This window comes from Natator depressus, chromosome 13, assembly GCF_965152275.1.
Source record: "Natator depressus isolate rNatDep1 chromosome 13, rNatDep2.hap1, whole genome shotgun sequence".
In the NCBI taxonomy this organism is placed as follows: Eukaryota; Metazoa; Chordata; order Testudines; family Cheloniidae; genus Natator; species Natator depressus.
The window spans coordinates 5,986,358-6,014,137 of NC_134246.1; the positions used below are offsets into that span (position 1 = coordinate 5,986,358).

The window sequence follows — 27,780 nt, forward strand, 5'->3', positions numbered from 1 at the left end:
ATAGCCTCTCCTAGGTGGTGAATATCAATCACTGCTAATGCTTAACTAGGCCTTCAGCTCTCACATAGGCAGCTCGCTATGTCCCACAGGCTTTGGGGGCAAATGCAGCCTGCTCTAAAAGGGCAGAGGGACATCCGTGTTTCAGCAATCCAGCCTGCAGCTACACCGGGGAATGATAAATGATGCCACACAAGAGCAACCCTCTCTTTCTTTTGTGAATTTAAGGTTTGCAAAGGGAGTCACGTTCAGAGCCAGACAACAGGTCCAGCACAGAGGCCGGAAGTGAAAGCTTCCTTACATGGCCCCAGCCATGTGCCTCAATCCTGATTGGGAGGTTGGTGAGAAGTTCTCTCTCCAGGGCCCACTCAGCCCTCGGCCTCGCTGCTGCTGTTGTTATGGCTGGTTTCAGCAATGTGGATGCTTGTCCCCTACACTGTTCTGAGCCCACCAGCTCGTATCACATGGGACACCCCACATCCAGGAGCCCACCAGCTTGTATCACACGGGACACCCCGCAGCCTTCGGATGGTAGCAGCGGTCAGTCACGGCTGACCTCAGCCAGCTGCCTAGTGCTGACAGTGCCACACGGTGCAAATATCCCCTCTAGGCCTGACTCTGCCCAGCCTGCGGCTGGACAGGACCTTGAGCCTCACCTCCTGCCCACATCCCTCTGCTGCCCTATTGCAAGACACTTCCCTTGGTTCCCCAGCCCTTCCTCTGACCCCCATTCTCCTGCCATCCCGTTTTATCTTCCCCTCCTCCGCCCACTCCCCCAGCTCCTCATTCCCACTTCCCCCTATCTCCTCCTCCATTCCCGCTTTCCCCTCTCTCCCCCTCGCCACATCTCCTAATTCCTCTCCATCTCCCCACTCCTCATTCCCTTCCCCCATCTCCCCCTCCTCCCCAATCTCCCCCTCCCCACATCTCCTAATTCCTCTCCATCTCCCCACTCCTCATTCCCTTCCCCCATCTCCCCCTCCTCCCCAATCTCCCCCTCCCCACATCTCCTCATTCCCCCTCCTGCCCCCTCCCTCTCCCCTCCTCATTCCCTTCCCTCTATCTCCCCGTCCTCCCCTCGCGTTCCCCCTATCTCCCCCTCCCCATCTCCTCATTCCCCCTCCATCTCCCCCTCTTCCTCCCATTCCTGCTATCTCCCCTCCCCCATCCCCATCTTCTCCCCACTCCCGCTTCCCCCTATCTCCCCCTCCCCACATCTCCTCATTCCCCCATCTCCCCCTCCTCTCCCCACCCCCCGCAGCTCCTCATTCCCTTCCCTCTCTCTCCCCCTCCTCCCCCCCATTTCCCCTCCATCTACCCCTCCTCGTTCCCTTCCCTCTATCTACCCGTCCTCCCCCCGCCTCCCCCTATCTCCCCACTCCCCCGGCTCCTCATTCCCTTCCCCCTATCTCCCCAATCTCCCCCTCCCCACCCCCTATCTCCCCCCCTCTCTAGCTCCTCCACCCCACCCTGCCCTGCCCTCCCCTCTCCTCTCCTCTCCTCTCCTCTATTTTTCTCTTCCTCTCCCCTCCCTTGCCCTCCCCCCCCCGCTGTTCCCAGGCGCCCTCCCCCTCCGCCGGCCCCGCCCCGCTCGGTACCGCATTGCTGTAGCGCAGGGGGTCACTGCATTGCGCCGGCACCGGCAATAGGGGGACCCCCTCCCAGGGAGATAAAGCCGCCGGAGCCGAAGCTGGCAGCCTCTGCTGTCTGAGCCCGGCGCCGCCACCGGTAAGAGCGCCCAGCCGCCGCCGCCGCCGCTGCTTGTTGCGGGAACCGGGCGCCCCGGGGCCGGCTCGAACCCGGGGCTACAGCGTCGGGGCGCGAGTTCGCGGCCGGGGCCGCCTGCAAAGCGGGGGGCTGCAGCCGCGGGTGGGAGGAGGAGGAGGCGGCGCTGCAGCGAGTGATGCCCGTGCAGCGATGAAGGGCGAGCCGTGGTCGCCGGCGATGGAGAATAAAAGGGGCTCAAAAAAGCGGGGCGACAGCCGGCCCGGAGCCGAGAGCAGGAGCCGGTCCTGTCTGGTCGAGGCATACGCCGCTCTTAAGCTGCTCGGTCGGGGCAGTGTCATTGCGGCAGCTGGCGAGTGCGTCTCCTCTTCGCTCGCCATGCCAGGGTCTTTGCAGCGCGTGGGAACGGCTCCCAGGCTGGGGGTGGTCTGGGGGGGGGGGGAGTGGGGAGAGAGAAGGAAATCGGGCCAGGGGGAGCAGCGGCTGGGTTTGACCTTGTGGTGACACCCCCAAGGAAAGGTAGGGAAGACATGCATACATTTGGGGCTTTGCAGATCGGTCGGAAAAGGTGGCCGGGTTGGAAAATTTTGGGTAGAAATCAGCATTTGGGGTGCTAGGAAAGGGAATATTAGTCCCTAACTGCTTTGAACTAGCCCAGTCTGGGGCCAGCAGGGTTTAAAAATAACCCAGAGGGAGGGGCAGAGAAGGGGAGGCTGTGTCACCAGACTCCAGCAGGTGCTGTATGTAGGGGGGTTTGACCGTTCGCAGAGCTTGCACAGAACTAGATTTTCCAGCCCAAGATGCCTGACCCTCCTCCCCACTTGAAAATAAAGGCACTTAGCATCTTTAACCCTGGGGAAAAAAAGATGGTGGAGAGGTTTCTGAAACCATTGGAGGTTGCTTATCTTGAATAGGTTGCAGCTGGAGGATGTGGGATGCACAGACTTGAAAGCGCTGCATTCATTTGTGTTGCCTTATAATGTGCATTAGCACAACTGATTTAATGATCTGAGCCAGGTCCATGAAGGTTGAAAAAGGTGGAGGGGTTTGCTCCCGTCCTGGAAGGCTGCTCTCAGGGGCTATAACCGAGTGCATGATGGAATCTGTATTACACCAGCAAACTTTCCGTGAGCTCTTTTAACTTTAAGGGTGGATACAAGAAATTAGATTTTATTAGGCAACAACCTAGGCTCCTGTTCTGCACAGTTACTGTAGCAGGTGCAGCGTGCTACAGCGTCCTTTGAGATGCTGAGGCAGATAGCTGGATATATTGCTTTTATACCTTCTTTTTATACCTCTTCTTCAATTTTCTCTTGATGCGTGGAAGAAAACACGCTACTGTGTGCTCTGACGCCATTGCTGAGTTTCCTGCAAGCACCCAGGCTGCTTCCAGTTCAGCTTTAGGGGGAGAGGGCTGAGCATGGGTTATTTTTGTCTGTTCCCTTTTGTGGGCACCATATTGTCATCCTAACCATGAGCTCTTGGGAGATTTCAGTCCATGGTGCAAACAGAAAGGAATTGAGTATCTTATAGGACCTCTATGGAGACAAGACTAGGCAAGAATGGATGCCCGAGAGCTCCTCTGAGAGCAGAACAGTGCATGAAATGGAGGCAGTGCCTAAAAATCACTGGAGTCTTTGACACAGAAGCACCAAGAATAAATCAGTAACAACCCCCCGTAAGTGAGACGGAGGGGGGAGCTGTTGGCCTGGCAGGGTTTCAAGCGCTAACTAGGATGATATGTTTGGGGCCCCTATGACGTGTCACTTTGAACGAGCAGTCTCCTCCCCTATCTTTGGCTTCCTTGCAAAGGCTGAAAAGATGGCAACTTGCACGGGGCTTGGAAGGGCTTATACAGAATACAGAAATAGAAGATGAACGGGGTTAGCATCAGCCACAGCAACTCCAGAGGCAGGCAGGCCCCATCACTGCTACAAAAAAGGGAGGCGGACAGACAAACCTGACTGTCTGGCCTACATCTCGCTTGCTGGGATCTGGGGAGAGAGTGCCTTAATTCAGGAGGCAAAAGGTAATATGTCTAAATAGCTAAACAGTGTTGTCGTGGTCGTCGGACTCCGCCTGGGTGAAACTACTGGGGAGGTCTGTTTGCCCTGGGTCGTGTTGCTGTTGCTGTGAGACTCTTTTGATGTTCTTGTTTGTCTCTCCCCAGCCTCCACAAAAAAACGCAGCTTTGCTTCCACTCCTTTGCTAGCGTCGGCCCTTTCCAATATAACCCGAGAAGATGGGGAAGGAGAAGACACATATCAACATTGTAGTCATTGGACATGTGGACTCTGGGAAATCCACCACCACTGGGCACCTCATCTACAAATGCGGGGGCATTGACAAAAGGACCATTGAGAAATTTGAGAAGGAAGCTGCTGAGGTGAGACCTCGGACCCTTCCCGTGCCTTCCCCTTTGTCCCCTCCTCAGCAAGTGAGTGAGGGGCAAGCTCTGTAGATCATCCAATCCATCCCCTGCCAGTGCAGGATTGTTCCCTACATTTCCTCCATTCTTCCTGTGCCCCTCCTCACCCTTCCCTCTATTCCTCTGCCCTCCTTTGTTCCTATTCTCTCAATATCCCTTCACCTCAGGGCCTTTCCAACTCTTCTGGCCTTGGTAAAAGAGGACATTTTGGCATTTGCACCCTGTGCTCTGGGTCTTCTAGTTGGCTGTGGAGCTCATTGCCACATTATATCAATGCGGGTAAGAGTTGAGCATGATTTGAAAGCCATATGGGAGATTTACAAGGATAATAAATTATAACGGTAAAGAATAAAGATTCTGGAAGCGAGATAAATGCTTGTGCTTTAGGACATAAGCCAACATCTAAATACTGGGAGCTAGAAGGAATTTTTCCCTAGGAAGAGATTATTCCATTGTTGCCTGCTCTAGGATTTCTTGCATTGTACTCTGAATCAGCTGGTATTGGCCATTGTTGGAGACTAGATACTGGGCAGATGGTCTAATCCAGTCTGGTAAAACTGATTTACGTTCTTGGGTTTGGGATCTTGTGTGTAGTTTTGACAGTAGCTGTCAAAGTAGAAAACCTGGTCTGAAATATGTGCACTTCATTTAATTTTATGATTTCTTTTATAAAGACAAAAATAATAGCAGCATAATAAATGCATTTATCTGGCTTTCAGCATAGTACATACAAACCAAAGCATATAACAAGGGCAAATACATAGGAGTAAAAGGGAAGAAATACCATTGCAGAATGACATTCTTAAATTAAAAGAGCTCAGAACGTGGCAATGGTAAATTCTAGTGAAATGAACCATTAGGAGCCCTGATGCATTGTTTCAAAAGGGCTGTGGCCATCATAAATCTGTGTCTTTGATGCATATATACTTTTATTTTTCTTTCTAAAATTCAATATGTGTGGTATACAAAAATGGCAGCATTCTTAGAGCTGCCTGTCTTGAATAGACATATTGCTGATTGCCTCTTAACCCTTTGCATTTACGGAATAACACCCAGGATAAACCACCTTGTCGTCCGTTCCCTTTGCAGCTCTCTCAGCAAGAGCTGCATCCTGTGTCTAAACTCTGTTTTAAAATGGACCGTGCTATTTTCATAGATATTTTTGTCCTGTACCGATGAGTGAGACTCAGTATAATTAGGTTGTTCTAGATGTGACTGCAGCCACTTTAATTGAACGGACACTTTCACTGACTTGCCAGAATATGCAGGGGCTAGAAGCTGCTATTAATAGCCTATTGACTGAGCTTCCAGACTCCATTTTCTGATGCAGGGCTGTGGAGGGGTTTTTCTTTCACTAAGTTGCATTAGGAGGAAATGGAGGCCTGCATGAATAAAAAAACAAAACGACAACCACCACTGTTCCACCCGCCCCCTCCCTTTCCCGGTCCTGTTGTGTTTTTTAAAGGAGAAAAGATAAAAGGAGAGAACTATTTCACTAGAGCACAGAGGTTGTAGTAGCTTGGAAGGTTTCTTTATTCATTATTTTTGATCTCAGAACATAACTGTCCTTGATGCTTAGCTTAATCGAGAAATATCAGGCTGTTTCTGGTATTTAACAGTGGAGTTATTGTGCAAAGCTAGATAATACAGGTTTTTTTCCACACCAGTTCTGGGTAATTGAATATACCCAGTGAAAGGGACCTGGGGGAGGGGGGGAATCTGTTTGTTAAATAAAGGCTCACATTTGTCCTCAAGCTATGCATGACATTGCAAGTTTTAGTGTAATTCAGCACTTATGTGGAAGGACCAGGGCCCCCCCACCCCTTCTGGGGGGTGGGGGGAGGGATAAGCAAATAACCCTCTCTTTGATAATTCTCAAAGATCTGTTTTTTGAGTGAGGAGGAACGTTGTGAGGTATCAAATAAGAAGGCACAGTTGTATGTTGAAGGTATGGCCTACAGAGATGAGGGTAAGAACCATCCCAAATATGTTCAGACTAGATTCAAATCCTAGTCTGCTTTTCTGGGAAGATACAGTTTGTCAGGCAGCATGGTTAAGCAAGCAGAGCAGTGGGTTGTGAGCCTAGAGACCTGGAGTCCCGTCTCTTAGCTCCACCTGTGACCTTCCTCACATTCTGCCTCCATTTGTTCATCTATAAAATGGGGCTGTTGATACCATCTCTTGCAAAGCACTTTATATGAGAAGTGCTATATCAGAACTATGTATTGTTAATCAATTCCACTAGCTAAAGCAGTTCCTCTGATATAGCCACACTATTTCAAAACGTAATTATTTGCAGTAAGACTAACCCCTGTCCTTTTCCATTTGTAATAATGTGCTAGACTAACCCTTTTCAAGCTTGCATACTTATTTATCTGTTAGCACTTGCTCAGATCCTGATTATAATCTGTATTTCTTTTAGATTAGCTGTAAGGACACAGGGACTGCTTGGGATCTTTCTTTCTTTGTATAGCCTTTTCCAGTGCCACCAACCTATATCTAAGGACATGTGAGGATGCACCTTTAGATAGGAATGAGTTTCCATGCATTTCTAATCAGAAGATGTAGGCTCTGTTTGCTCGGCGTGGCTGTTTATTTCCATGTAGCAAGGAGAAGGTTTTTCAACCATTTTAGGACTATGCCCATCACCCTCAGTAGCCAGATGCAAAGTCATTCCCGATATAAATCTGTGTAAGCAGTCTGCACTCCATTAATAATTTGTACTCCACAAACCGTGCACAGGGGAAATCACATCACCACCTCTGGGATGGAACATGGCAGCTGTCTAAGTTAATAGGAGTCTTTCCATTGACTCTGATGGCAATGGACCTAACAGAACACAGTAGCAGAATATCCCCAGTTAAGTTAGGGAGGAGAAACTTTTATGCAGCAATATTAACGCTCATATCTCAGGACACAAGCAGCTACTAACAGCCTGTGGTTAGGAAGAAGCTTCCGCTGGGGATAGATCATCCATAATTGCCCCTTATGAAGTTTGTTGCACCTTTCTTTGAAGCATCTTGTACTGATTATTACTGTAAACACGGTATTGGACTAGATGAATCTGCTATGGCATTTGCTATGTTCTTGAGAACTGCATAGGAAGTGGAGAAGCATGCCATGGCAAATGACCTAATTCTCTAGATAAGGTCTATTTTTTCCCCCCCAATTTAGAATATTTCAGGTGTTTTAAAAGACTGGAATATCTATGAGCATTAACACCTTTATTTCTGCAAGCATTGCCAGGCAACAGCCAAGTACGTACAGTGCATCTCAGAGAGCCTATTGCAGGATAGTTTCCCCCACCCCACCCCTCTCTGAGGCTTCATTTTCATTGGTAGAAGGCTCACACTTGGAGGGATACACACAACTCCAATCCAGGAGGGGAAAGAGCAGCTCCCCCTACTGGTGTGAGTTCTGATCAAGATTTGTCATTAGAAAATGCCAGAGCGAGGAAGATGGACCCAATACATGGCAAAACCTAATTTAGTGGCTTCCCCAGCTATATGAATGTGTAGATTGAGACATAAGGAGGAAGACACAGGTAGTGAACTAATATGTGGGGATAATACTAAATTGACACGCAATACAACAAAAAACACGATTTTACTCATTAGCTTAAAAGTATGAATTTACCTATGAGCGAGGCCTGTCACACCATGATGGTATTTACTTTGATTAGCCCCATGCAGCATTTTATGCATTGGATACTGCTGGCCATGACTTCATATTAGTCAGCAATATCCTAGCATAGTTTTGCCTGGGAATTCATCCACCGCTTAGCAACATCACATTGCTCTTTTAGGCAGCAGCCAACAATATCCCATCATTTTATTGATTTAATCTATCCAGCATTATACTGTGGTGGTGATCGTCATTTCAACTATTGGCTGGCTACACCGATGCCTGGGCTTCTGGACTGAGAAACAGCATTTTCGGTTAGCCAGCAATGGGGCCCAGTTTCACCTAATAGCCAGCAGCATGGGGTCAGGGACTTTTCTAGTATTGCACCATAATTCTTTACTATCATGTCCTGTTTGCCCAAAAGAAGCGTATATTTCCTTCAACACAGATTAAGGACCTGGGCCTGCTGCCATTGAATTCATTAGGGTTTTGTCGTTAATGTTTGCAACCAACAACTCCCTAGTTGGGTATCTGAGCTCGTGAAGGCAGGTTAATGGGATGCCACATCATCAGCTGACCCTGTTTCTGGGCTCAGGTTTCTTCTCATCAGGTGCTTTTTTTTTTTTTTTTTAAATATCATCTGCTAGATGGGGAAAGGCTCCTTTAAATATGCCTGGGTGCTGGACAAGCTGAAGGCTGAGCGCGAGCGTGGTATCACTATTGATATCTCCCTGTGGAAGTTTGAGACCACCAAGTACTACATCACCATCATTGATGCCCCGGGCCACAGAGACTTCATCAAGAACATGATCACAGGGACCTCACAGGTGAGAACAAGGAGAGGAGGAGCAGAAGGACTTGAAAGTAAAAGTGTGCTGTGCTGGTGGGTGGCACCCGGGAAGGGGACAGGGCAGCTGGGTGACACCCTGGGGTGCAGGGGGGGGGATGGGTGGTGCCCATGCATATTTTTGAAACCCTAACTTGGAGGGGAGGGGAGGGTTTTTTCTATCAGACTTCGTTTCAGAATCCAGCAGATGCAGATTGAAACAAACTTGAAGCTCTTTCATCTGTACATCACGCTGCACTGGTTTTTACAATCCAGAAACACCACACCCAGAACCCTCCTCCTGTATTTGGACCGTTGCAGGGGCAGTAATGGCGGTGCAGCCCCAGCTGCAACTTAATGTTTCCTAGAGTTTAAGGCCAGAAGGACCAATAGATCTGACCTGTATATCACAGGCCATTAAATTTCATGCTGTTACCCCCATATTGAGCCCAGTAACTTCCTTCCCATGGTGGCAGTACAGGGTGCTGTAGAAACACCCACTGATGACCAATGTGCTTGGGGCCTTTCTGTGTCTGGCAAGGCCCACCCACTAATCTCAAAGCCCCTCCGCCCCCCCTTTGATTTCCTCCCAGTTTGAGCTAACTGTCCCTCCATGGCTGACAGCTGTTACAGAACTCTCTGCAGCCAGAGGGTGGGAAGGGGCAAGAGGAGAGGGAATCCCATGGTCCTAATTCAGGTCAGTAAAGTGCTTTAAAATCCTCGGATGAAGGTGCTAACGAAATGCAAAGTTTTATTAATTAACCCTCACAATGCTGCCAAGCGACGCATGTCATTAGCCTTGTTTCAGAGGCAGATATGCTGGTAACAGTGACCAAGCAGCTTGCGTAGCATCCCAGAGCAGGGTCAGCAACAGAGCGAAGGGCAGAACCCAGGAGTCCTGGCTCCCAATCCCCTTTTGCTTGAGTCACCCCTCTATAATCAAATGGCCAATGGCATTTGAGAACATAGCGTGGGCCCTGTACACTCTCCCCTTTGGGGTGAGAATGGGCTGGGGTCTAGCAAAGCAGCGGGAGCAGCCTGGAAGCAGGAGTGGCATCATGATGTGTCCTCAGTTCCCTTGGCTGTCCAAAGTGCAAGGAGGAAAACTCTTAATCCCAGCTTCCCTCGGTTAGAAGCAGATGGGTTTGCATATAATTTTTGGTGGGGGGGGGAAGGTGTCATGAAATTTGGGGCTCCCAGTGAGGGAGGGCTTTTCCTTGACCTTCCTCATGTTGCCACAGCCACCAGGCAGGACCTGACCATATAGCTGACAAGGCTAGAGGCCTCCTTTGAGACTTCTAGCAGCTACTCTTAAGATCGCCATTGGAGGGGTGGGGGTCTCTAGGTCAGTGCAGAATGGCCCTCCTCACTTGCCTTCCAGGAGGCTGGTGGAGCTTTCCCCTTATCACCATCGGCTGCTGCCAGAACAGAGGCATGAAAGCAAGGTGGTAACTTTGAACCTGGGTCTCACCATTCATTAGTGCATTGCGCTAGCCCCAGAACTGTCGGTCTGAGCAAGCAACACCCCTGCAAAACACCAGAACACAGAAACCCTGGACTCCTGTTGGCCTGTCATGATGAATGCTCATTGGTGACGTAGACAGGAGGCATCGGACAAAGATACAGGGGCCCCTGTTGAACACGAGCCAGCTGCAGTTCATTTTCAGGATGCTGCTGATACGCTGTCTGAGATGTAGAAGTGCAGACAGCTCAAGCTGTTTAGGAATAGCCATGGAAAGCGAGGGTTCAGGTGGTATTGGGGACGGGACCATCCGCCAGTGTTTAGACTGGCCTGAGAAGGATGAATATTCCATGCATTCTACTGCGCAAAGCAAGCAGCAACCCCTGAGCTAAACTGGACTGCGGTGCCATGGGAGTCCCAGCCGTGGCACACCCCACCTTGCAGTCCCTCCCACAGGCCTGCTTCGGAGCAGCTGCAAACTCCTGCTCTGGTTGGCAGCTCTCCAGTTCAGGCCCTGGAGCTACTTTACTAGATCGCTGTGACAAAATATAGCCGTCGTTGCGGTCCACCTGCGAGCGGGAAATGTTGGCTGGCAACACTGTCACATGACACGAAATGCATGGCCTCTGTTGGACTAAATGGGAATCCCAGGTGAGCCTTATCGGCGGCTTCTCGGTCTCACATAGTGACCCAGTGCAGTTATGAAGACGAATTCTGCCTTGATCCCTAACACTTTAAATGTGCTCTGGCTACTCCCATTCTGCTGCTCGGCGTACAGAACACATCTGGGTCCCATTTTAGACGACCGGGATCATTCCATTGATTTCACTGGGAGTTGGATGAGCCGTAAATGACAGTGGGGAGTTATATAACCTATGTCCTGTGAAATTCATATCCTGATGCGCAGCTGGGGTCAGGTACTGCCTTCTCATGCTTGCAGGCAGCTTCCGTTGTAGTCCCTATATGTAGCTGAGGAGGGAATGTGGTCATGAGAGAACTCCTGCCTGGGAGAGGGGATAGATAATAGTATGCTGGGCTTGTGCACATGGGGTTTGATCCAAAGTCCATTGAGGTCCATTGGCTTCCATGGGCTTTAGATCCAACTCAAGTTGGATGGTCTCGTCCTGGTTCCCAGCTCACGTCATAAGACCAAGCTCAACTGGCAGTCTGGCATAGCACAATTGGCACCCAAGAGTTGTGTGGGGTGAAGTTTCAATAGCACCTGCTCAGACATTGCCTGTCTCGAGAGACTTGGGAGTACTCCTTTTGGGCCTGTTAAAATCAGCGCCAATACTCACACTGATGTAATTAGGAGCAGTATTTAATCCTCAACAAGCACTGCAGAGAAAAGTGTTAGATAGGAGCAGGCTCACTCTATTCCAGTGTGCATTGGGCAGCCACCCACAAGCAACGAGAGATTGAAAGGATCAGTAGGGTCTGAGAAGTGGTTTAGGTTCCTAGGTGGCCCCCAGTCACTAGCAGGTGAGCACTGCACATGCATTAATGAACTTGCCCTCATAACACCCTTGTGAGGTAGGAAAGTATTATTAGCCCCATTTTACACATAGGGAACTGAGGCACAAAAGAATAAATGACTTGCTGAAGATCACCTGTGGCAAAAGCAGGACCATACCTTAGAAGTCTCAAGTACCAGGCTACAGCCTTCACCACAAGACCATCCTAGTACAATAACAAATTTCCTAATAGGGCAGAGCTGGGCCAGCAGGATGGGAAAGAGGAGGCTTGCTTTCAAGATGAGGAAGCTGTTACTTATCACGTAGGAATAGAGGGAGCTCTCAGGTCAGGGAGGGAACCTGCATGGAGAGGTTCTGAACCTTCTCACTCAAGAGGAACCAAGGACAAAACAGCAGAGGACAGATCTCCTTTGGGCTGGCATCAACACCTAATCTGCTTTGTCTTTCTTGCTCCCAGGCTGACTGTGCCGTGCTGATTGTTGCCGCTGGCGTAGGTGAATTTGAAGCTGGCATCTCCAAGAACGGGCAGACCCGTGAGCATGCCCTCCTGGCCTACACGCTGGGCGTCAAGCAGCTCATTGTGGGCATCAACAAGATGGATTCCACAGAGCCACCATACAGCGAGAAACGATACGATGAGATCGTCAAGGAGGTCAGCGCCTACATCAAGAAGATCGGCTACAACCCTGCCACGGTCCCCTTTGTGCCCATCTCTGGGTGGCATGGGGATAACATGCTGGAGCCATCTCCCAATGTAAGTGTGCGTGGGTGCGGTGCTAGACTTGCCACCTCAAAGCTGCTCAAATCCAGGCTGAGGTTGACCTTTGTGCTGTGCAAAATGAATGCAGATTGCACGCACCCCTGCGATACAGAACTACCTGTGTTGCAAAAAAATAGATCTTTGTCCCACAGCTTTAATCAAGCTGACCAAATGTAAATGGGCCTAGTGTTCAGGGCCCTGATTATCATCCTGTGTTGGACTGATACCATGGCAGATAAGGGTAAACAGCTGCAGGAATTGGTTTGACTAACTTCTCCTTAGGGATTTAATTTGAAGGCCTTTGGTTCGTAGTAACCAGATCCATCCAAAGTGGTTGTCAAACCCAGGGGGAGCATAACATGTTTTCGTGCACTGTTTGTTCAGTGAAATAACACAAACTAGGTCATGCCCTTGGAATGGCTCTCTTTATTCAGTCTAGTTTCTGCCTATCCGGCATTGGGAAATTCTCCCAGAAGTGTCTGTCAATACAGCAGCCACACATTGATTTTGTGTGGGTGGGTGTGTGTGTGTGTGAGAGAGACATTGATTCGCTGTGTGTGTGTGTGTGTGTATGTGTCTCTGGGTAAGTCTCTTTACTCAGGCAACCCAAGACTCTCCAAGAAGTTAGCCATGGAAGTGATGGTCCATCAAATCATCCCGATTGTTCCCCACAGGACATTGCCGAGGGTTATGCCCACTCTACTTTTAAATGACCCAAGCAGTGGCGCTTCACCACTCCCCGTTTGAAACCATTCAGAGACCAACTGAGGAAGAATTTCCTGACATTAATTCTAAAAGTCCCTTTCTGTCTAAATTTTGTTCCCATTCCTCCTAGTGATATGCCATGTACTATGCTAGAGAATCCCTCTCCTTCCTCAGCAGGTACACCCTGGACATATTGCTACATTGTTCTCCTATTCCCACCTTAGCCCTCACTTCCCCAAGCTGTGCAGATTTAGCTCGTTCACTCTTCCTTCCTAAATCAGTCCTCCATCCCACTGATCTCCTCCGACCTGCTTTGTCCATACCTTTCTGATGATGTGGTACCTAGAATGGAATGAGCTATTTCAGGGACGGTTTATCGTACCCGAAGCAGCTCCTTCCCCTATAAGGCATATGACCTAGCAGTGAGACAGTTCTGTCTGCTGCCACATGGCAGGGCCGCTTCTTGGTTTCCTCAGACATGGCCCAGGGCATGTCTTGGGGGCCACAGTTGTGTGGGTTTTTTTGGCTTGGCGAAATCAAAATATGAAAATTAACTTCACCTCCCCCTCTGCTCAGCTGAGATGGGAGGAGAAGAGACGTTGCCGTTTCCCATGATAAAGAGAGAGAGAGCTAAGCTCTTAATCTTGCAACAGCTGTTCCCCAACAGGTGTGACAATAGGGCTTTGCCGGGACCTCCTGCAGTTGTCAGTACTCCCTTGCCAGACAGCCTGGCTCCTACTATAGTAACATTCATATAGTGAAGTATTTTTTGGTTGGAAAAAACTAACCAAAACCCAAGAGGAAGAGGGGTCCAGTGGTTGGGCTGGTGGCCTGGCCTCTGTAAGATCCAGGTTCAATTCCCTGGTCTGGCACAGACTCCCCAGGTTACCTTGGCCATGCCATTTAGCTTCTCTGTGGGTCTGTTCTCCACCTATAAAAAGGTGGATAATAGCACTGTCTTTCCAAACAGGGCTGCTATGAAAATAAAGACTGAGGTACTCAGATACATTATCCCTCAGTTAAAGGAGGGCTGTGCTGTAATTATACCTAACAACGATGAAACTTTATTCAAACATCACTGAACCTCCATAGGACAAACTGGTCAAAAGACCAGGCTTAACTTAGAAGAGACTATTTTGTCCCCTGGACTTTAGAGGTTCTCTTCCTATGCTCCGTGAAGCTAGGGTAAGGTCTGTCTTGGTCACTACGAGGAAAGTACCAGGGTTCTTGACTAGACTCAAGTTAGGCTTCCAAATGTCACCAGTTGCTGGATTGGGAAGATGATACTGAGCAACCCTCCTATTAATAGGTTGGGCAGTGGAGGTGCAGAGTGAGGCTGTGGCGTGCAGGGAAATTTTTTTTTAAACTTGTGAGTGAGCTGGCCCCATTCATCCTAATAGCATTTTCTAAACGCTACTCCTTGGTTGTGCAGAAATAGCTTTCCATTGCCAGACAGAGGCAGCTGTCTCTGGGGTGGGTGGCCGGCAGCTGTTTGAACAGCACATTAGAATGCCCCAGACAATCGAAATTGCAGCGGGAGCTTGGGTGGGTAGAATTTTAACACTCCTACACTCATGAACGCACCACAAGACCCTTAGCACTGGCTCAATCAGGCTGAGTAACTAGCTGTTGCAAGGTGCCGAGCTCTCTGGTCCCAGTCTAGCAAAGCACTTAAGCCCGTGCTTAAAGTATATGAATAATACCATTGACTTCAGTCTTGCTTGCTGGCTTTGTCGGATTGCAGCCCGTAACCACAGCAATTTGCAGGATCAGGCAAATGACCAGGACCTCAGTCTTACGTCTTACCCAAAAGATGAGACTAGCACCCCCTACCGCCACTTCTCCTAGGAGGGTTCTAGTGAGAAGCAGCATCTGCGTTTTTCCCCCCCCCTTACAGTAAAGTCTTTATTTTCACCCCCATTTTCTGGCTGGGTTCCATTAAAGCATAAGGCAGTCACATGCTCAGCAGCCCCTGTGGGATTAGAATTCCAAGAAACTGCTAGAACCCGTGGCAGCTTCATTCTCCTCCATGCCATGTATTGGCCTCACCCAAATAAGAAAGGACACCGCCTGGCTACATTTGCTGCAGGAGATCTTTGTGAGACAGTCATTTTGGACCAGTCCCCAGTTCCTGCTTTGGAAGCAGTGAGTATATCAAGTAACAGACGCCGGCCAGCAGAAGATTCTGTGCTACGCTCTCCATCGTCTTGGCACCCCACTTCCATTCAGACCTTGTTTAACAGCTCGTGCTGTCAGACCGACGCTTCTTGAACAGGCCAGTGGATTGCTTGATTTAGCATGTGCCCAGCAGTTTAAGGGTTAAATATGCATCCCACTGAACCAACAATTCCTAGGCCTATGTTGATTATACACCATGGGGACCGATCTGCAGCTCCCTGAAGTTAGTAGAGAAATGTCCATGGATTTCAGTGGGCAGACAAACTTGGCTTTTCCCTTCCCCTTGCAGCTTTCTGTTGCTTGGAAGCCTATTTCAAGGAAGGTGTCTCCACCGAGCAGAGGCTGTTTACCCCTGTGGCTGGCAGTCCGGTATCAGGCTCACCACTTGTGGGCCGAGTTGACAAGCAACAGGTCTCTTTAAAGATCGGTTCCCTGATACAAATTAAACACTGCCTTCAGGGCTGTAATGAAAGAGGCGCCGGGTCAGGCAGTGTCTCCACGCTCCCCCGTCCACCCCAGGGTCCTCTCCTTTAGAAATACTTTCTGAGCAGTTCTGCCGAATGAGCCGCTAAAGGATCTAGGGCTTCTTCCCTGAATTTCTGGGTGGGAGTGAGTGGCTCCTGGGAAGGACCCGTGATCACGCAGAGTCCTCGACTCAAGGCTGCCGGGCTATTGCTCTCTCTGTCCCAGTCAGTAGTTCCGACAAAGGCATGAAACTCAATCTGGAAACTGATGCCCGTTCTCTCTTGCACCGGCTGGAGGAAGAGGCAGGTGCAGGGCTGGCTGCCAACCACTGCAGTTTTAACCTTTCCAGCCACACAGAAGGAGAGGCTCCTCCATGCACAGTCACTTGCCAGAGCAGAGGGGGCTTGGGAGCGATGCAGTTTGCTGGAGAGGCTGAACCATTTTAATCAACGGTAGCAGTCCTCTGCCTTTTCCTTAGTGTGGTTATTGTACCCTCTGTCTACCAGAGCCACAAAGGCCAAGCCCCTGCAGCCAGGAGGTCAAGTCTACCAGTCTCTTCTGGCTCTATAGACCCAGGCCACAACAGGTGCAGCACAGAGAAATGCAGCTTGCCTGGTCTTGATTTCAGCTGCTCAGTCATCTCTCAACAAATTAAACTCCAGCCTGGGCATAGTCTCCAGTTAGCAGCTTTGTACCTGCATAGGCTCTAGCTTCTACGCTCTAGTTTTTAACCCAACCCTGCCTGGACATTGCCCACCAGGAGTGGATTCCATTCTCACCTGCCAACCTTGGCCCTCAAATAAGGCCAAGTAAAAATGGGTGTGGGTGTGTGTGTGTGGGTGTGTGATGTGTGTATGTGTATGTATATGTGTGTATATATATAGTGACAAAGCTCCAAACTTGTATTGGTGGGTCCCGCGCTTCCAGGCAGATTCAGTGGCCTCAGAAGCTCACCAAGACCCTCAATAGGACCTCCCTTTCCCAGTATAGCAGCAAGGGTCACCGCTTATTGAGCTACTTTCATCGCAGGCCAGTATGGAAGGTGGAATACCCACAGTCTCTGTTGCTCCTTAGAGCTCGGTAGGCTCAGCTTGGCCTCCTGCCTGGACCAAAGTCTGCTTCCCCTCTCAAAGGGCTCTCTGTAGAGCATGGGGGAAGGGGGGAACCTGGGCCCACCCTCTAATCCAGGTTCCAGCCCAGGGACCCTAATGGTAGCAGTGGTTTTTCCCTTCACCAATGATGCTGCTTTGATTCCCTGGGCCGCTTCCCCATGGTCCCCTTTTCCCAAGCTTCACCCTTGCCTCAGGCTTCAGCAATACTTCTCTCCTCCAGCTCCCCTCACCTGGGCTTCTCTCTAGAGAAGAGCTGGAAAGGAGAGCTTTTAAGCAGTATGAGTAGGACCTTAATTGGTTCCAGCTGTCTCCATTAGCCTAAGGGCCTTAACTAACCCTTTGCCAGTTAATTGAGGTCAGGTGCCCGCATTAGCCTAATGACCTTAACTGGTTAAATTGGCATCAGGTGCCTTGATTGGCCTGGAGTAGCCTTTGTTTGACTATCCAGGGAATAGGGACCTGCTCATTCTGAGGCTGATATACCTGCCTTCCACTACCCTTATATCCTTCTGGTCTGAGTCCGTCACAATATATATGGCTTGAATGCACCCGCCAATATATATAGCTTGAATGCACTGGGGATGTGAGATGGAGCTATGCCTTGTCCTCGTAGAGAGCAGTCAATGCTCCTTGCTGGTACCTCAGTGGGGGTTAGGTACCTGGAAGCAAGCACAGGAGCCTGGTGGAACAGCAAGAGGCCCTCCAAGCGGAGATGGTGGGAGTCCTCATGCTGCATCCTTGAGAAGGCAGTGGAGGACTTGATAGAGTGTGAGCATTCCAGGATGAGTCACCCAAATTCTTTCCAGGGTCCCTCCCATGGTATAGCTCCTCCCATCCCATGCCTCCGCCTTGCCTGAATACATCTCTCTCAGGAGAGAGCCCCACAGCTGAGACTATTCATAAGGAGATCCAGGTTAGCTGACTTCAGAGCCAGGCCTGGATTGTGAGTGTTTCCCTGCCTGAAGGCGCCGGGCGGGAAACATCACCTGGAGAGCCAGTTTCTCTGCTGCCTCACACTTGTGTTGCCATTGACACCTGTGGGAAGAGGGTGTGAAATGGTTCTGGATCAGAGGGGCAGCATTGGATACCCCCAGCTGTATGTGACGGTGCCTGGCAGCAGAGAATCAAGCCCATGTCTATAGTGCATAGAGACAAGTGTGTCTGTGATGGGATGTGGACAGGGGTGAAGATTGGGGAAAATAGGAGAGTTTCCTAAATCCGTCTCCCTTTGGATAAAGGGACATTTTGCTTGCTGATGGCTCCCAGTCCTAGCCCCTAGAGGAGTAGCTAATGGATTCTGATACTGAACTGCCTTCTAAATACCAGAAATGTTCTGGGCAGGAAACTCCAGAGGGGCTAGCAATGAGGGACCCAGGTAGAAATGTCCCTGTAGACAGTTCTGTGCTTTCTGGTGCCCCATGATCTACGGGGTGTTGCTACATTTGCATTCCTCCCTGACAGTGACCTCTCCAGAGAGTATGTCAGTGATGGCAATGAAGGAGACTGTCCACCAGATGGTGATGTTGCCTCACACAGTCTCCGCCAAAGGTTTCTGTGGCCTGGGCGGCGCAAAGTCCCATGCTTTGATGCGGAGGAAGGTTCACTCATTTATCAGCCCTGAGGTGCTGAAAGGGCAGAGGTGCTGAGGAAAACCCACCTGCCTCCAGCAACCCTAGCAGGGCCCCAAGGCAGCACCGCCAACCCGCAGGGTGCAAAACTCACCAGGCAGCCCCTCCCCCCCCCCCCTGAAATTGTGCGATTGGCTTGGAAATAATCCCTTTTTTTATTTGCTTCTTGGTTTTGAGCCTTGAGGAGTCACATTTTCAGGCTTTCCTGTGGAACAACCAGGGCTGGAAAGAATTCGGGGGGGGGGGGGCGGGGCGGGGGAGAGCCATGTTAGTCTGTATCCACAAAAACGAGGAGTCTGGTGGCACCTTAAAGACTAACAGATTTATTTGGGCATAAGCTTTTGTGGGTCAAAAACCCCACTTCTTCAGATGCCTGGAGTGAAAATTACAGATGCAGGCATAAATATACTGACACAGGAAGAGAAGGGAGTTACCTCACAAGTGGAGAACCAGTGCTGACAGGGCCAAGTCAATCCGGGTGGATGTGGTCCACTCCCAATAACTGATGAGGAGGTGTCAATACCAAGAGAGGGAAAATTGCTTTTGTTGTGAGCCAGCCGCTCCCAGTCCTATTCAAGCCCAAATTAATGCTGGTAAATTTGCAAATGAATTTTAGCTCTGCAGTTTCTTCTTGAAGTTTGTTTTTGAAGTTGTTGTTGAAGGATGGCCACTTTTAAATCTGTTATAGAATGTCCAGGGAGATTGAAGTGCTCTCCTACTGGCTTTTATATGTTACCATTCCTGGTGTCTGACTTGTGTCCATGTATTCTTTTACGTAGGGACTGTCCAGTTTGGCCAATGTACATGGCAGAGGGGCATTGCTGGCACACAATGGCATCTATCACATTGGTAGATGTGCAGGTGGAATGAGCCCCTGATGGTGTGGCTCATGTGGTTGGGTCCTCTGGTGGTGTCGCTAGAGTAGATATGGGCACAGAGTAGGCAACGGGGTTTGTTACAGGGATTGGTTCCTGGGTTAGTGTTTCTGTGGTGTGGTGCGTAGTTGCTGGAAACTTACTTAACAAAACAAACCCTGCTGAGATTCTCATGGAATCACCTGACTCCAAGCGCTGGGGCTTTACGAAAAACACTAGCTATCCAGAGCTAGCAACACCACAGGGAGCCTGGTTCTTCTCTCACTTACCCCAGTGTAAATTAAAAGTAACATGAGGGGAAACTGGCATAGCAGGCCAAGATAGTGCTTAGCTACAGTGCTTTAATATTTGTATTCCAGTAGCCCTAGGGACTCCAGTCAGGGATCAGAGCCCCATTTTACTTGGCACTGTGAAAACGGAGAACAACAAGACAGTCCCTGCCCTGAAAAGCTACATCCTCAAAGCACTTTACAGACCTAAGACCGTTGGGAGGTGGGGATGCCCTCTTATGGATAGGGAACCTCTGACACAGAAGGTGCATCACACTAGAACATGGAGTGCCTGTAATATATCAAGAGTACAACTGGACCAGTGTACAGCGATAAGCATATGAAATGGAGCATTGTCTACACTAGGGCCTATGCTGTTGCTACCCTTGGTGGGGCTGCATCTCTGAGGGCCATTGCTATAACTATTGGTACTAATTTTCCTAGTGTAGAGAAGTCCAGAGACGTTCACCAAGTTTTCAGTAGTCCTGAGCACAGTTGAAGTCAGTGGGGACTAGGAGTGCTCAGGACATCTGGGAATCAGGCCCCGTGTGGTATGCCCAAGTAAGCGGCAGAGGGGAATTGAATTTGGGAGCTCCGGGTGCCACTCTTGGCTCCCATCCACTAGAGCATCCTACCACTAGTTTTATTTTACTAAGAGCTCCTGGGATGTGGCTGGGCTGACTTGGAGCAGCGTGGGTGGGGGTGTGGAGGGAAGGAAGGTGCCTGTTTGCTACCTTTGCACCTCCCAGATTCCAGAGCCACCAGGAGACAGACCAATCCCCAGTGTGAGCTAAAGCAGGCCAGGAATGGCTCCAGTTCACGTCCTTCCTCCCCCGGCATGTCGTGCACTGAGCTCTGCGATGGGGAGCAGCAGAGGGCTGTTCCACCTGCCCAAAGCCATCAGGGAAGTGAGAGTGGAAGCTCCCAGAGACCTCCCAAGTGACAGGGGAAGCAGACTGCCAGCTGGCACGGCTCTGACATTCACATGGGTCAACACCCACCTAGAGTGGCCATTGGCTCTGAATCAGGAGCCTGTCACTAGACACCTCTCCAGAGTGGGATGGATGAGGTCCTGGCAACGCAGCTCTGTGACTCCTTGTCCCCACTTCTCCTGTCTCTCTCCTTTGTGACTCCCAGCTGAGGGCATGGGCTGTTTTCTGAGGGCACTGAGCTCAGAGTCAGCAGGCCTGGGTCCATTCCTGGCTCTGCCACTGAGCGGTTGGGTGACCTTGGGCAAATCACATCCCCTCTCCATGCCTCTGTTTCTCCTCCTACCTGTTGTCCCTTCAGATGGTAAGCTGTTCGGGGCACGGGCTGCCTCTCCCCGTGTTTGTACAACGCCTGGCACAGTGGGGCTTATTTTGTTTGCTCCTTTAATGCAAATAATAAAATAACAGCCCTCTGCTTGCTACGCTAAAAAATCCACTCTGCAGACGCTTTTCCTTAGGTGGCCAGTGGGAGATGCAGGGCTGTGCTATCACCTCTGGAGGGTAGGAAGTCCGGCACTCAGAATGCACCGGGAGACCTGGGCTCCCCTCGTTGGGTTTTCCCGGTTACCCCTAATGTCAGGGTTAAAGGAACCTGATGGTGTGTGTCCCTGTGTCACCGCTGTCTATTGGATGGACTGTGTCAGGCTTGCGCGAAGGTTCAGCTCCCTCTGCTGGCTGAGCTGAGGGTTGCTGCTGCAGCTCACCTGGAAGAGTTTTGTTTTCTAGAGCTGACGGTTGGGAATTCTGTCCCGCACGGTCGGCAGGTGGCCACGCTGTCTCTGTGTCGGTGGCCGCGGAGCCAAACGCGAAGGGAGGTCAGGGAATGTGCCGCTTGCTGCCAGAAGCCAGCCACAGTCTTGATTTGCATTGCAAACATGAGCTGGAGTTTCCTGGCATGGTACCCACCGAGGGTTGCTAGGATTTGGGACGATAATGGCATTCAAGTCTGGGGGAGCTTAGCTGCAGTGCCCGGAGCAAGCTGCCAATTAAATCAGGCAGTTAAACAGTCAGACACCTGCTGCTTTGAGTGGACTCGTACTTTACAGACTGGCAAGACTTGAAGGAATCTTGAACATTCAGCTCAGCGTCAGCCCACCCTGTCCTGAGGTCACCTGTCTTGCTTTTCCTCCTCTCTTTAGCACTCCCTTCCATCTGTCTTTCTTTCTCCCTCTAACTTGAGAAACTTTCCTTTCAATGGCCCATCTCACCATTTTCTCCCTCTCTCCTCCCATGCATGCCCCTCTCTGGCCTTCTCTACACACTGGAGTTGCACAAGTTTAACTTCGTTTTTAAACCAGTTCAGTGAGACCGAGCAAACCGCTGTGTGAATGCATTTTATTCAGTTTAAGAGTGACTTATCTTAACCCTGTTCCTGATCAGCAGACATCAGGTTGATATCAATTTTCAGAGGATCCGCGCAGACATTTGCTTTGGTTTAATGATGTCGATTTTAAGATGCACCCCTAGTTTAAGCCACTGTAACTCTGCCCGTAGATGAACTCGTTGTGTTTGTCACAAAATAGGGGACATCCCCTCCCTAGAGCGTCCAGCAGTCTGAAGGCTTGGATCTGCCCGTAGCTGAGATTTAGTGAGTCATCAGAGCAAAGGTGAATGGGGACAGATTTGTGGGTGGAGGGAACAGTGTATCCCAGCATGCAAAGGGAATTAAAAGACCAGCATGTTCACTGTCTCTCCCTCCCAGCAGGCTGTGTCACTGGATTACTTGTGCTAACATATGGTGTATGCTGCTCCTAATGAGAGGAGAGAATGGGGGCTGGTAGGCCTTGCTGGAGCAGATGGTGAGTTAAGGCAGGCAGATCTAGATTAACGCACGGGATGATATAGCAGAAGGATTGCTCCTTGCTAAATGAGTCAAACCAGATTAAGACTGGGTGAACAGGTCAGCAGGTGACTGCAACCCCAGTTCATATAAAGAGCTTTCTGTTCTCCTGGAGAGAAATGAGCCTCTCTGTGTGAAAACGGGGTTCAGATTCAGTGGCTGAATGGCTGCCCCAGCATCAATGTGGATACGGGGCTTCTAGCATGCTCCTCTCCTGCTGGAACATTTCTAGGGGACTTTGGGTTTGAAGGGTTCTGCTGCAGAGGACTGGCATGCTTCTGCCCCTTTTTGTTCTCCAGATGCCGTGGTTCAAAGGCTGGAAGGTAGAACGTAAGGAAGGAAATGCTAGTGGAGTGTCGCTGCTGGAAGCTCTGGATACCATCCTGCCTCCCACCCGCCCTACAGACAAACCTCTGCGTCTGCCCCTTCAGGACGTCTACAAGATCGGCGGTGAGCAAAGCTATTGCTGTCTTCTCTCCCTCAGCACAGCGCTCTCTGGTGGTTGGAGCAGAGACTTTTTTCCCCATAGTTGTCTGCATTTTCCAGATCTAATTGGGCTGTTAGTTGGACTTTGCAAACTCCACCCAAGATCAGACCTATAAGGGTTGGAGCAGAGGAAGCAAAAGGGAACACTGAGTTAGGACCGTTGCAAAGAGACCCATCACGGGCTAGTTTTACACGGCTGGAGATTTAGGGAGGCATTTGCAGAGTGTTGCTTTTGGGGGCACAACCTGCACCCAGAATTAATTTTCTGAGCATGAATATCGTGGGTGAAAGATTGTGCCTGGAAACAGGGGTCTGCTGAAATCTGGTCTAAGGCCCAAAAGGAAATGCATGTTTATGATTCGTGGCAAAACTGTGCTAGAGGCCAGGATCAGGACAGCCAGGAGGCTCTGAGGTAGCTGCTGAGGCTTAGCTCTCCGGGGGGAAGGAAGTTTGCTCAGTGGCTGCTGGTGCTATGCCCTGGTGTCACCAGCACTGTCTGCCACACAAGCATTAAAATTCACTGAAGAAAGTCAGATCAGCAAGCCAATAGCCTGTGCCCTTGAGAGATCCTTCTCTGCCCTGTTGGCACCTGGTCTCCCCGCAGAGTCGGGAGCCTTCCAGTTGCCTGTGTCAATCAGTAACACCTCGTTAGCTAGCCTGTCCAGCAAACTGTGTGTGGGATATTTAAGCCAGACTGTCTCCTTTGCCCTGGTGAACTGATGTCTCAGTGGATATAAATATTTTGCAGGAGTCCCTCCTGCTTAGGGCACAAGGCAATGTCTGCTGAATCTCACACAATCAATTTACAGCCTCTCCCCTCACCCTTGCTAGGACTTGCTCAGTGTGGATGTCAGGCATGGATTGAATTTTGCTCCCCTGAAGTGCATTGCTGTGGCCTGGTCTTCTAATCGTTGGCCTGCCACAGCAGATCACATGGTCATTAGTTAGTGGGTCCCAGTCAAGGGCACATGAGCAACAGATACAGAGGATTTTCCCATGGAGTAAGACGAGTGTTTGGCGGAAAACGATACCACAGGGAGTACAAGAGCAGACTCCAGGGAGAGGATGGATCCCGCCAGGCTTTCTGGCCTCTTTGCAAGGTCATTTCTCGGTGTTTCTTACGTAACTCATGGAGTTTTCCAAACTCTTGAGAGGGAGCAAGTTGGTAAAAGGCCTCCCTTTGGTTAATACCCTCTCTCATTCTGTCACTCCCTGCAGCTAGGCGCTAATTCTGAGCAAGTATCAGGTGCGTTGTCAGGGCCAGTGTGAAAACGCTTAGCAATATTCAGGCCAGGAGATTGCTTTCCTGTCCCTATGAATTTAAATCAAGAGGCTTTACATGGGTGGAATGGAACTGCTTTCAGATGACATGGGGCTGCACAGCTAGTCCTGGCTCTGAGGCCACTTCTTTGAGCTATAGAGGGTTTCTCAAAGCACTGAATGGGTATCATTTATCAGGCACAGAGCAAGGCATTGCTAGGGGCCCTGGTAGCTGATCTTGCCCGCCTTGGTTCTAGATTAGGCCGTAAATAAGCAAATAGTCCCACATCTTCCTCTGGTGTAAACTGACATAGCTTCACTGACCTCCGTGCTTTCCACCAGCTGATGGTCTGGCCCACAGTCTCTGGGAATATGATAAGCTGACTGCTTTGTGCTCTGCTGTCTTCATGTCGCCGCCTCTCTCCTCCCCCGCAGGTATTGGCACCGTCCCAGTGGGCCGCGTGGAGACGGGGATCCTCCGGCCTGGCATGGTGGTGACTTTTGCCCCAGTGAACATCACCACTGAGGTGAAGTCGGTGGAGATGCACCATGAGGCTCTGAGCGAGGCCCTGCCAGGAGACAACGTCGGCTTCAACGTGAAGAATGTCTCCGTCAAAGACATCCGCCGTGGGAACGTCTGCGGGGACAGCAAGTCGGACCCGCCCCAGGAGGCAGCTCAGTTCACGTCTCAGGTCAGCAGCACGGAACGGTGACCAGGTAACAGGGGTCTGTGAGAGTCACGTCCATCAGCGCATGCATGGACAAGCTGGGGACTTTCTGGTCACAGGTACAGAACAAACCCGTGGCCTGCCTATTAGCACATCAGGTTGCCGGGAGGGATAAGATCATCTCAAGAAAGGCTGCCCCAGGCTAATAGAGAATATCACAGCCAGCTCGAGGTGAAGGCTTTATAATTATGTAGTGCCTTTCTCCCAGAAATATCCCAGAGCTCTTAACTACCTGGTGTTCAAGCTGTGTACCTGCACATATAAGAATCGCTTTCCCCGCTTCTGAAATGTAGCCACCTCTGGGGTAGAACACAGCAGCTGTTGAACAGTGCACAGCAACATTGCTAAGCTAAGGGTGAACTCTGAGAGCTGGTAATGAAAGTCAGTGTCTTATTTTCACTGAGTGCCAGCCACTAGATGGCAGTATCTTTTTCAGTCCCCTCCCCCACAACATATTGGGTACTTGAGCTGCTTGGGGTTTCCTTCACGGTTTTTGCCTCCGTGTACCGTGGCGAGCTCCTTGTTCTGTGTTCCAGGTGATCATTCTGAACCATCCCGGCCAGATCAGCGCTGGCTACTCCCCTGTCATCGACTGCCACACTGCACATATCGCTTGCAAGTTCGCCGAGCTGAAGGAGAAGATCGACCGACGCTCCGGCAAGAAGCTGGAGGACAACCCCAAATCCTTGAAATCCGGAGATGCTGCCATTGTGGAGATGATCCCTGGGAAGCCAATGTGTGTGGAGAGCTTCTCCCAGTACCCACCCCTTGGTGAGACAACAGGTTCATTGTTTACCTCCCGTTCCTACTACACACGCCCACAAAAGGGGGGCTTAAGGCTGGTTATTTCCCAGGCCGTGGTCAGTTGTTACTTCCCGGAAACCACCTGTCACGTCAGGGTGAGGAGGTCCCTAATTGGAAAGGTCCTTGAGCTACTAAGAGTCTCTCGGAGTCCGATGACGTAGCATTTATGATGCGGACTGTGAATTTTTTGGGTTCTCTAGTCTAAATCAAATCCTGGCAGCTAACCAAGCATGTCATCTGCAAACAGGCTACTGCACAAAGTGGGATGGATCTTTCTGGGGCAAGGAGTCCCAGCTCTTGCAAAGGGGGAATGTGTTAATGCAGATCCCTTTGGATGCTGTCGTGCACCAGGGTGTATTTATGTGGCAATGCTTGAACTTGTACAGCTCAACTCTCTAGTAACCTTTTAATAACGGGGTGATTACAAAATCTTCAGTTCACTGAGTAGCAGTGCGAAGGCTAGCTTGATAAATACCACTTTACTGAACACTTACCCTATTATTGGTACTTCTAAGCAAGGAATGAAGGTTATACGGGAATTGTTGCTGGGCTAAATAATGTAAACTCATTGTTATGTCCCTTTCCCAATTGAGTGCCTGATTGGCAGCTCTGTAGCAGCTTGCAGGCCTTGCTTATTTGCCTAGAACAGAGTTTAGTGCACCTGCTCATACAGCTAATAGCAAGGTGCAATCTGTGTACACCTCACACAGCCGCACTAGAGTGTAGAGGGAGAATTGCATGTTGGGATCTGTAGTCTCAGCCAAATCTGAGAGGAGAGCAGCTGTGGGATCGCATTGCAGGGCTCACGTGGCCCACATGCGTGGTGCTTAGTATCTGGAATTGATTGCAGAATGGACAGGAATATCAACTGTTTTTCTCAATTTCATTGACGTTTGTTTGGCCAGTTCTCAATCAGCCACACCAAACCCTAAGGAAATAGGGTTACATGGAGCAAAGGAGGAACTGCATGAGGTCTGCGATAGGCACCTGCACCGAGGTCATGCTGTCCTTGACTTGCTCTTCCTTTCACTATATTTGCTCAGGAGATGCCTTAAGTCTTGAAGGGGTCTGAATTGGCCAAGCCTGGGGGATAGTGAAGGAGCTACTAGGTGAGGTTGTCTGTCGGAGTGAGAGGGAGGAGCTGGCAAACAAATCTCAGAGCACAGGGGGCATCCCTATGCAGCCCAGGGCTCCTTTGGAGGTGCAGGGCTCTGAATGAGGCATTAGCCTGGAGCTGCCATCTGTAAATATGAGGATCTCTTCATAGCCTCCCTGGGGGGCAGAGTGCAACACGCCCAGCTCCTGCTGGTTGGAGGAACAAGATGTCTTGTCCCTCTAGGGCAGCCCACTGTCCCGCCTTACTGCAGGTCTATTTGTCTTAGGTACTTATCAGGCCCCCATTATGTGGTGTCTGAGCACCTCAGACATGTTAACAGACATACTCCCTGTGAGGTAAGCAGGACTGTTGTCCCCATTTTACAGAGAGAAACAGAGGCCTGGAGATGTTTAGTGACTTGATCGTACACAAAATCTGTGTTGGAGCAGGGAATTGAATGCAGGTCTCCCCTGTCCTGGGCTAGTGCCTTAACCACTGAGCTATCCTTCCTCCTCTGTTCTAGTCTGACCACCGTCTGCCTGGTAAAGTCCGTTGCCTGCTCTGGGCATGGACTGGTCAGAAGGGGTCTCTAGGTCTAGTCTGAAATGGGGCCCTACAAGTGTTTAGAGACCTCAACATGCTCCTGTTGTTCTCACACCATCTCCTTCCTCTCCATTTCCCTCCCCCACGCAGGACGCTTTGCCGTGCGCGACATGCGGCAGACCGTGGCTGTCGGCGTCATCAAGAACGTGGAGAAGAAGAGCGGTGGTGCTGGCAAGGTCACCAAGTCGGCGCAGAAGGCCCAGAAGGCTGGCAAATGAATTGTAGGCTCCCCGTGCATTGCGCAGAAACCATCCCCGTCACCAGGATGCTGCCATCTTCTCCCTGAGGCGCATGTGTGCACATCAGCTTGTAAGAGTTTATATGTCAACGACTGGATGCTAACCATTAAGGTCCAGTGGAAATTCTTTAAAAGGAAAAGCATGTTCCAGCGTTTGTGAGGCTTCATGTTAATTTTACCAATAAACTGGTGCAACATCCACAGTGA

At 50.3% G+C, this 27,780-nt stretch overlaps 1 protein-coding gene across 1 annotated transcript; it reads left to right on the top strand.

Annotated features, from left to right (window-relative positions):
- The first annotated feature begins 1,572 nt into the window (after positions 1-1,572).
- Positions 1,573-27,780, top strand: EEF1A2 (eukaryotic translation elongation factor 1 alpha 2). The gene is made up of 8 exons (XM_074969503.1): positions 1,573-1,725; positions 3,893-4,108; positions 8,422-8,601; positions 11,995-12,291; positions 22,658-22,808; positions 24,540-24,796; positions 25,369-25,603; positions 27,426-27,780. Exons 2-8 carry the CDS (start codon positions 3,965-3,967, stop codon positions 27,551-27,553), a joined length of 1,392 nt encoding a protein of 463 aa, XP_074825604.1. The 5' UTR covers positions 1,573-1,725; positions 3,893-3,964; the 3' UTR covers positions 27,554-27,780.